Source organism: Apteryx rowi, unplaced genomic scaffold, assembly GCF_003343035.1.
Source record: "Apteryx rowi isolate R43461 unplaced genomic scaffold, aptRow1 scaffold_35, whole genome shotgun sequence".
Lineage (NCBI taxonomy): Eukaryota > Metazoa > Chordata > Aves > Apterygiformes > Apterygidae > Apteryx > Apteryx rowi.
Window position 1 is genome coordinate 1,355,764 of NW_020449974.1, and position 10,600 is coordinate 1,366,363.

Genomic DNA, 10,600 nt, shown 5'->3' on the forward strand with positions numbered 1-10,600 from the left:
GCATGTTGAAGGTGTGTGTTTGTTTTTTGTCTTAAGGTATGAAGGCAAATTTGGAGCTGGGTCTGTCTTTCCACCAATGGTTCAGATCTGTGTGTGGTTTAGTCGTCCTCTAGAAAAAACACGATTTGTGACCAAATGTAAAGGTACAAATGAACTTTGACAGACTTGACTTAAATCCAAGTTGAAAATACCGAGGAATAGAAGGGGAAGGAAGACACTGAGATAGTACAGSTCTTTAATTCCTGCTGAAGTAAACTTTTAATTGGAAATTCGGCTTCCCTTCCTTAATATATAGTAAATGATCTTTAATGTCTGCTCTGGAAAACTGACCCATGTTTTCATTCAAATGAAAATCTAATTTCTCTTTTGGTTTTGGGGGGTTAAGACAGCTATCTCGTTTTGCTTTTTATCTTTTTAATTTGTTTTATTTATTTAGTAGTGTTTGAATGCCATTTATAAGTGAGTGTCAGCTCCTACTTTTTATGGAGAATAATTCTTTGTAGTTACTAGAAAATAGGCTCACTTCTGTGTTAGGCTACTATAGTAGATATTTAATCATGCCTTTCCTTACTTCATTCCTTAGCAAAGCAGTGTCTTAAGGAGCRCCATTTTACTTTCCACACCCACTGTAAGCGTTCGTTATGCCAAACACGTTATAATTCCCACCTTCCCTATAGAGAAGAAATGAGAACGTATAGAAATGTTATGTAGTGTGAACTGCAGGGGACACTGAAACATTTTCCCCTGAAGCGCTAGGATGTGAAGTAGAACCCACTTGTAGCGTAGGTCTGAACAGAAGCTACACCAAGAAGAAAAATGAGATAACCTGTCTGTCTTCTGTTTCAAACAGCGATTAAGTCATTGCTCAAACCAAGTCCTTTTTCTGGAAACATATATCACATCATGGGCAAAGTTAAGTTTTCAGGTAAAGGCAAAAAATGTATGCGGTGTCTTGTGACTGTCTTTCGTGTGTTTGTATTTGAAAACATTTTTCGTACTGTATTCTGTCTACGCAAGTGTGTTATGTTAAATTAAATTAGCAATTACTAGAACTTTTTTTTTTCCCTCTGTGTTCTCCTGGTTAGATTCTGATAAAGTGATTGAAGTCTGTCACAATACATCATCTAATTTGCTAAGCCTTGTGCCTGTTCAGGAGGGGCCAACTCCTCCTGATTCAAGAAATGATAACAGAGATTGCAGCAGTCAACAGGAGTACTTCCTTGTGTTCGTTGGCTGCTCTCTTAAGGAAGAGGATATAAAAGACTGGCTCAGAGAAACTGCGAAACAGGTTTGTGGGCATGTTTACTTTTGTTCTGTGTGATCTATTTAGCATTTCTTAACAACAAGAGAAGAAATTTGAGTGTCTCAACATTTTTTTTTAAACTACTTTCTCTTCCACCAAAGCATTAATGTTTCGTGATAAATGTATTTCAAGCAGAGGACTAACAGTCTGGAAATGTGTATTGTAATTTGTGTATTATTTTAATATCTGCTAAAGCATACTCATGGATTGATCTGCTTGTCTTGAACACTTGAGCAAATGGAGTACATCCAGAATAAACACTCAATGATTTAGCTGAGACATGATTGCCAAAAGCTAACATGTAGTATGGAATAATTCTTCTTGAGAAGTGCCTTAACACTGCAAAGTTAAACTTGTTTTGATTCACTAAATTAAGCCTCCTTAAAAATAATCTGGTGAAATGGAGGATATAGGGGTTATTTTTCCCTTCATTTTTTTTCTTGCTGAAATTGTTGAGTGTGCAGCTATGTAAGACTTCATATTCCTGCATAGCTAACATGCCTATGCCAGAGAAGCTGGAGCAGGGGGCAGGGAATATGCACTTTGTAAGACCAAGAGTGAATGGTCTAGAAGGCACTTTTTGCAGTTGTGGTGTCTTGCTAGGCCAACTCCACACAGAAACGGGTACAGTCTGTCCAGGAGGGCAAGAAAAGATGGTTTACTGCTGCACAACCAAATAATACCAGCAGTTTTGTCAGGCTGCAGATTAAGGAAAGTGAATCTGGGAGGTCTGAATTCAGAAATAACACCTGGATGGAAAAACTGCTGAACCATGCAAGTTACATGTTCTTAGCGCTGTAGTTGGAGCCCGAACCTATAGTTCTAACTCTGCGCTCTTGTGATATACATTTTGGAACCTTAGTTACCTAAAAACACTCATGGTTACTTCTTTACAGCTTCAGATTTGCATAGTATCTCTAGAAGGTTGTGTAGGGCATCAAATAAGTTTCCTGCAGACCATTTAGAGCGGTTCCTAAGGAGTTTCAGGTTCTCAGCTCTGTTCTCCTAGCAGATTGTATTACTTCAGGACGGTGTACTTCTATGATGAGATCTCATTCATCGTATATATGGGTAATATACGGAGACAAATACCTTTGACACTTAAGAAAGCATTCTGTAAAATTTTAATTTTATGAAAACTTGCAACTCGAAAGTAAATACACCTCTCAAGTGTTAAGTGTTTCCTGTTGGACTAATTCAGGACTGTCTGAACTAGATTTAACTAAGATTGAACAAGACCATTCTCAGAGATTGATTATTCTTTCTTCAGTCTCACTGTTGATGGCTAATTTAGGGTTTCATATAGTTTTGAGAGTTACTACGTGCTGCATTAAAGACATGGATTTTAAATCTTTTCAAACTGAACTGAGGTTATTTCTTTGTTCATGTAGCAAGCTTTTTTCCATAGAGCTGTACTTAAATTGTCATTTGAAATACTTCTATAATTTGTCATCTCTAACAGTGACTTATGTGATTATTTACTTTTTACATTTGTTTTCAGAATATAGTTGTGAATATCTTCACATAACTGAATAATGCTATCTAGAAATTAATTTTAAAAATGGGTGCTTTGAAAAGGCATTATTCTGTGTTGGACTTGAGCATGATAGCATGTGATCATAGATTTCACTGCTGTTTTCCATGTTTTCGAGAAAGAACTTGTAGTCTTACCGATTTGTCTGACTTCTTGTTTGTTTAGTTTGGTTGGTTGTTTTTTAACATAACTACATTGTAATATCAGACTGTCACACAGTAAATGTATAACTAGGCTATAATTCTTTATACAGAAACCTCAGAGGAAAGCCCTGAAAACCAGAGGAATGCTAACCCTTCAGGAAATAAAAAACATTCATGTAAGTAGAAGTAATTAATAGCCAGTCCTCCTTTTGGCTGATTTCCATAAATACCCATTTGTATGATGGAGCACCTCCCATATCTGCCATAACAAGTGTGCTGAGCACTAAATTATTATAGCACTTACTCTCTTTTATATACTCAGAAACACAACCAAGGCTGTCCGGGAGGACTCTGAGATGTAAATCTTGGTCTTGTGTTGGCATTTATCTCAGGACTGTAAGTCAGCCCTGGAAAGCAGGTGGAAGTGTAGGACGCTGAATATGCAAATACTTTTCRTTTATGTAGTGATCTGCTGTTCCCCATCTTCTCCCCGTCCTGCACTCTGCAGCCTGTTACTTGCAAATTACAACCCTAAATGCCTAATCCTGCGCCCATCAACTAATTCAGGGTTGTAAATGCCATCTCTGGAGTTAGGTTCCTAAAGGTTTGGCATGGCTATGRTTAGTGTTGCTGTACCTAAGTCTAAATGGATCTCATTTATCATACTGTCTTTGCAAAATGCTCCATTTTAGCCAGGAGCCATACCTTCTTCCCTGGCTGCTGAAGTTCAGCAGATGGAATTTTTCTTATACCTATTTAAGCTTGTTAGGACTGTCTGTAGCAGTTTTTAGTTTYGAATGTTTAATATACAGTATATCGCTTCTTAATTTAGGTGAAACGCCACTTGGATCCACTTCCAGCTGGTTATTTTTACAATGGGACTCAATTTGTGAATTTTTTTGGTGACAAAATGGATTACCATCCATGTATCCTTTAAAGTACATTTTGTTTGGTGAATATCTTAAGCAGACTACAGGCTGTACAAATCTGAAACGTGGACTGTCAAAACAGATATTATGTTTAAGAGCCAGCTGATAGGCAGGTAGTAATATGAAGTGAAAAGCTGCGTTGCTTAAATCTGTTCATGGCCACTTGCCATTTAAAACTGTTATTAAAATGCTTTTTCAGATGTGTGATCTAAGAAGCAGAATAGAACCAAAAAACAATCCCAAACTGCTGTACATGAGGTCATGCAGAGAATAATTTATGGGGCACAGCTTGTGAAAGAAATACTTTTCAAATAAAACAGCCCTGTAATGTTGCTTAATTCCTGGTCATGACTGATAAAACTTCCAAATGAATATAATTTTGTGTGCAYGCATGTGCGTGCACACACTGAAATGAAAACAGTCAGGGATGTTTTGTGTTTTACTACAATCTCTTACTTTCTGTTGAATATCTGTACAGTAATTTGAAACTTAGTATGAAAAAAGAAAACCTTACTGTATGCAAAGTAGTAATACTAATAGTGTGTATAGATTTAGGTGTGGAGGTGCATTTTTGTAATAACTTTTTGAATTCGTTTAAGCAAGTGAAACCTTRTTTTAAAACTACTTCAGCTTAGCAACCAGTATGATTTACTCATCAAATTGTGACATAGACACCTTCCTAAATGTGCTRTCCTTACTTTGCTGCTCTGCAAGGTCTTGCCTGGTATAAATTACAGAATGTAAACTAAGACCAAAGTAGGACTCTAGCTTGCTTTCCTGCACTGTATTTTTTTTTATTTAAACCTGATCATATTTCTGTCTTTGTCAAGAAACACCAGAGCAATACTGATGTTCCAATGTATTCCTTTTCTTCTTTCTTCTTTCCTAATTTTCTATCATTTTTATCTTTATTACTTAAATTTCAATATTGGTTTTATATTCTCAGTTTACTTTTCACTCCGTAACTTTGACAAACTTCATAAAAATTCAGCTGGGTTCTGTGATTCTGTTTTGGAATAAGAACAAACAGGTATTTTTCGTGACTTATAAGACAACTTAATTTTACATGAACAGATTTTTGTCCTCTGGATAAATTCCTAGTTGTGGTATACTGGTAGAAAACATGGTAACGGTGGACTCCAACTTCCCTGTTCAGTAGGCCATCATTCCAGTATTAGTTTTTGGTATGAGAATTGACAGATCCTTAGGTGACTTTTTTCCTTCAGAAAATCTATTTAAATGTCCGTAACTCTTACAGAAAAATATTGACGCTGAGCTAAATTCTAAATAACGTACCACAATTTCTCCATTAACAGCCACTTAGATTTTTAGTACTAGTGACACACTCAAAAGTGCATTCCTTATCTGTGCCTATGCTCTGAAATGAAATTGTGCCATTCCTTAAAGAAAAGTAAAAGGTTTTCTTTAAAGGATGGCGATATTGCAGTGTGATGAACGCAGTCTCGATTTTAGAACAAATTCCAAAGGCAGCCTGAACCAGCAACAGGCAGTGACGCCCTGAGCTCTCCTACCCTGTTTCTGCTGTTTCTAAAGTTTTGTCTTTCCCAACCTATGCGAGACGCTGTAAGTGGGCTCATACTAATGATCAAGAAGCATTGAACTGAAGTAGACTGGTCCTGGGGACAATCCTTACTGCCACTTACCTTGAATTTTGCCTGGCTCTGCGGAATGAAGCCTAATTCCGTACAGGCACAAGGCTGAGGATTTCTCTAACAGCAGGGTGTTTTTTCCATAGGAGGAACAGGAGATCAGTTAGGGAACACTTCTTCAAACTACCGAGAGTAGTTGTGGTTAGGTCTCCCAGAAGGTGATGTATCATACTTCTGCTCTCAGTAAGTGGCCCTGAACTGACTAATCCTTCAAACCCGTTCTTTCTTTTCTAATAAACRCTGTTTGGACAAATGTTTTTTTCCTCAGTTTTTCAAAATCAGTAATGGACCAATTCATGAATGATTACTTGGAAGAGGCCAACAGAGAAATAGAGAAGTACAACAGAGAACTAGAAGAACAAGAATATCATGATCTCTTTGAGCAGAAGACATAAGCATGTGCATACTGTGGATTTCTGAACCGTCTACTGTCAGTAACCAAAAATGCTGTTGTCCTTGCTGGTTAACTAAAAAATTAGAAGCGAAATAGCAGTTTTCAGCACTCCTTTTAAAACAAGAGGTCACTCCTGTAAGGTTGGCATTTTAATCTGGTAACTGCTTAGCTGTTTGTACTGTGAGGTCTGCTTCCACTTCACCTTCATTCCAGATTGTAAAAAGCATCACCTGGAATCTCTGGCTAGTAGTGGAAATGTATCCTGAAGAAGAAGAAAAGAAGCAAAACTGTATTTTCTGGTAGATCAGAATGTAATCATGGAATTGGTCTGTCGTGCAGATAATCAAACCAGTTTACTCTCTAGATGTCCCTTGAAACTTGTTGCACTGAAGCATTAGTAGGCAGTGGTGTACTGCGGCGTGTGGGATTGGGGGRTGTTCCTAAAGCGAGAAATGGGGGAACATTTTAAAAACTCCAAAGAGAGTACCTAATCCTACTGCTGTTAGGGTGTTCCTAAAGCGAGAAATGGGGGAACACTTAGCACCTCTGCCTTTTTCCAAGGGGACAGCATGTCTCAAAAACCTCTGCACTGTTTGAATCTGCAGTCGAAATTTTCATTTTTTCTTTCAGAAAAGATGTTTATACATTTCAGGGTGAAACAAGATGAGGGGAGATATCTTACTTTCTTCCCAGTTCTATAAAACACGTTACACAAGTTGGTGTAATCCATGACTTGATGTTGCTTAAAGATTATCTTGAAAGATTCTTATTTCAGTAGTAAAAACTAAGTAAAGCAAGAGAAGAGGGAGCATGAAAAGCCAGGATTCTTCAGCTGAATAATTCCTCTTCGTGAAAATGACTTATTTCCAAAGGTGAAAAATATCAAAATAAATGTTTCAAATATGAAACACCTTGTCTGTGAAGCTTTCAGAAGAATTTGCAYGCTAACATTTTAGAAAGCTGATACACTAGGTTTTAAGTACCTGCAACAAAACCTTTACAGCTATGGAATGATACTGCAGTAGGAGTTATGGCAACATATCCTTTAACTTAATTTAATACAATTTTAAGTGACGCTGTATAGATCATTGGCTGAAGCATTATACGGTACCTTAGCAGCTACTTAAACATGATTATTGAAGTTTATTTGAATTATCAGATTTCTGAACACATAGCATGCTACAGTATTTAGAGAAGTGAAAACAGTCCAGGAGGGATTTTTGATTTTCAGATTCCTTTGCCTTAGGAACAGCTTGATTTCTTAATGCAGCTGTAGTCTTTCTTTTTGGCCAGRTGTATGTAATGCAGTAAGAAATTACTGAAGAAATAATTTCTTGCAGTTTCTGAAATATTTACACATAACTGAAATCTGTGCAGTCTCTTTGTGGAAGAAGAATGAGATTTAACTCCTACTGTCAAGCCTAAGGATATGTACAATATTATGCTGTAGGAAATGTGTTTTTTACCTTTGGAAACTTAAATGGCTGAAGTTTCAATAAACCTATCAAAAACTGAAACACCGTTTGGGTAGACTTTAGTATGTGTTGCTACTAGCTGACTTGGTGCCTGTACTGTGGTGGTTATACAGTATGGACTTGGAATTCCAGGTGCTGCAGATTGGGATATAAATGTGATAAGGTTTCGTTAATAGCTTTCCTACTAGACTTAAATTGTCTGAATTTAAGAGGTTTTTTTGCACACCACGAGACTTTATGAAACTACTTGTATCCTGTTAAAGTACAGTAAAAGCCAGCGATTAGTTTTGTGTTTTTCGGCTTTCTGGGGTAACCCATATTACAGGTGTAGAGCATCATGATAAGGCTCGTGAGTTATCTATGCATGGCTATACTTTAGTCTTAATATACTGTAGTGCCTGGTAGAGTAAATGTAGCTAGCGGTGGATCCTGGGGGACTAGCAGGTGTTTATATACTAAGTACAGTTGGCTGCATGAAACTATATGTCAAACCAGGATTATTAAAGTACAGAATTCTGGAGGTAACGCTGCAATAAAAGGGGCATTAGGAAATTTCGAAAAAGTTCTAGTTCTTTGCCAATAAACTTAGTGTAAGCCCGGTGTGCTCCTTTCCAGTACAAGTTATCTAATCTGCAAAGCCATATTTCTAGACTAGTGGTATGACTATGTAACGTCACAAGAAACACCAGTGGTTGGGACAAGTGGCACTTTGATGCTTTGCCTCGACTCGTAAGTCAATAACAGYGTAGGTTTAAGTGCAATTGATTAAATGATAGGTGAAGATACTGTAGCTTATTTAGCTCTGCTGAACTCTTTTTAAGAACTCCAATTTGCGCAGCGCTCGAAAACAAATGTCGATGGGGCTAATTCGTCTGGGGCCGGCACAGCGAGTTGTAATTACAGCTGCGATGCCCTGTGATTAAAAAGGAAATACGTCTATAAAACTGGTGCGCTACTGTGCAAATTGAGCAGCTTTTTAAAAACCGAATCGGAAGAGCTCAGAACAAAGTTGTATACTATAGCCTAGTATACTGACATACTGTACTGCATGCTGTATGATAATAACTGTGTAATATGAAGACCTTTCACCATACTGGTACTGTTTCAATTAATATATTTTGGTATTGAAATAATTTGATTACCTCAATTTTTTTTTTTTTTAATTTTTAACTGTGACTTTAAAAACAAAAAAAATTACCGAAATAGCGAAACTGTGACAATGGTATCCTTTAAACGTAGTAGTGCCTTGCAAATGACGCCATCAATGCACTAAGCATAAAATAAATGGACGTCATGGGTTGTATTGCTTGCACCCTCTTTTTTAAAGGAAAAACGGTTTTGGTGAAAGGACTTAAAATTAACCTAGTGAAGAATATTAGCACAAACGGTTACACTGTTTAAAAAAAAAAAACTCTTTGAGGACTAAAATGTGTAAATACCTGATGCTGCTGATAGTTTAATAGCAGTTGCTGATTATTTTGGAGTTGCTTCTTACAGTCAGCAGCACTTTTTTTTTTAAGAAGAGCGTAACTTTTGTACTCTGGTCAGAGATGTTTATACCGTATCGAAACCCATCTGTAGGGTAATCCGGTGTTCTCACTCTTTTGAAGTTGAGGTGAGGATTAAGTTACTTCTAATGATCTAGTTTTTTAGCTACTGTAAAACTAAAGAAAGAAAAAAAAAAAAAGAACTACCATTTCTAAACTGCAAATGTTTGGATACATTAAAAGTGCCATTACACTGTTCCTTTATCTTTTACTGTATTTTGAAAATTGGTAACAGTAAATTTGTGTCCGGGCATTTCTGATATTKTGAAGAAGTGCTGAGAGTCCTCAAGGGGTTTACGTGCTTTGCTGACCTTCATGTTAGCAGCTTGTGTTGTTTCTTTTCCTCACAGAGAATGAGTGTGATCAGAAGTTACTGAAGTTATAGGGAGAAAAATGTGATACATCTAGGAAAGGAATGCTTGCAACTTGAACTGCGCTGCGATCTAGGAGTATTTTATATTAAGCTGTGCAATTTGGTATTTGTCCAATTTTACACTTTGCATTTAGCAAACTGATTGCAGGGAGGATTTAAGTTGCAGGTAAAAGTTCCCTAATAAGGTTTTTGTTTTTTGTTTTGTTTTGTTTTTTAATTGAGACTTTTCTGAATTTGCACAGATTTAAGCTCTAGAATACTTTGCTGGTATTCTTAAAAGGGAAGAATTGTAACTAGTATAGTGAATTGTAAACTGTGAGTTGTTAGAACTGCATCGTTAATCTAATTTTAGATTGTTTAAAATGTACCTCAGAAAGCTAGTGAGAAATTGCTTCATTTTTACACAATTGTCAGATATTAATATAACACTTCTCACTTTACAATGTGCCAAAATTCACTTTTATACTAGTTGTCAATGCTTTAATATTTGCAACTTAATTTAAAACTTGTATTTACAAACACTACTGTAACTTCAGTTAAACTGAATTGTGTGATTGAAGCTTTTTGCTTATTGTATTTATTACACAACTTGATTCAGTAAATATAAAATTACCTTTCCATTTATTTTTGTATTGTTTTACATGTTTATACCTGTAGTTTGTGTGACTTTTACACCTGTAACTCAGATGTGATGGAAAGAACCAATAAACAGTATCCATCTACTGTCATTCCTTTGATTTCTTTGATTGGCTTATCATTTCCTAAGCTTGAATTTTTAAGCATTTAGCAGTTTTGTTTTAAAATCAGTTGGTTTTCTGAAATGGCAAAGTAAAGAGAAATACGGAAGATAAGAAAGGTGACTGTTCTTATATTCACACTAAAACATAAAGATTTAAGGAAATTTGATTCTTTTTTTAAGCTGTTATTTTAGTTTTAGACCTTCTTGCATGGGCTTCTAATTGGGTAAAATTTAAAACCAGTTGCAGAGTGTGAGGTATCTTAGTTTCACACCTGCCACATCTTTCAGCAACTGTATTTAACCATGAGGTTGATTTTCCTCTTCCCCACCCAGTATTTGCTTACTAACTAATATTCATCATAGAAAGTTTATATGGATTTATTGTAGACAAAGGGTTGATAGTTGCATATATGCAAATGCAAGAGCTCAATCCTACTCCTTTTAATCATATAAATGAGGATGCAGTTTCAAGATCAGCCTCTGTTGATCTAAA

The 10,600-nt window shown here is 36.3% G+C and overlaps 1 protein-coding gene across 1 annotated transcript in view; it reads left to right on the top strand.

Moving 5' to 3' along the window:
* Positions 1-10,093, top strand: part of CUNH20orf194 (chromosome unknown C20orf194 homolog) — a 67,166-nt gene extending 57,073 nt beyond the window's left edge. Inside the window, exons 32-37 of the mRNA XM_026072756.1 lie at positions 37-143; positions 851-925; positions 1,086-1,288; positions 3,091-3,156; positions 3,813-3,906; positions 5,862-10,093. Of these exons, the coding sequence (XP_025928541.1) occupies positions 37-143; positions 851-925; positions 1,086-1,288; positions 3,091-3,156; positions 3,813-3,906; positions 5,862-5,974 (658 nt within the window). The 3' untranslated portion in view covers positions 5,975-10,093. The remainder of the gene's footprint in view (positions 1-36; positions 144-850; positions 926-1,085; positions 1,289-3,090; positions 3,157-3,812; positions 3,907-5,861) is intronic.
* The last annotated feature ends 507 nt before the right edge of the window (positions 10,094-10,600 follow it).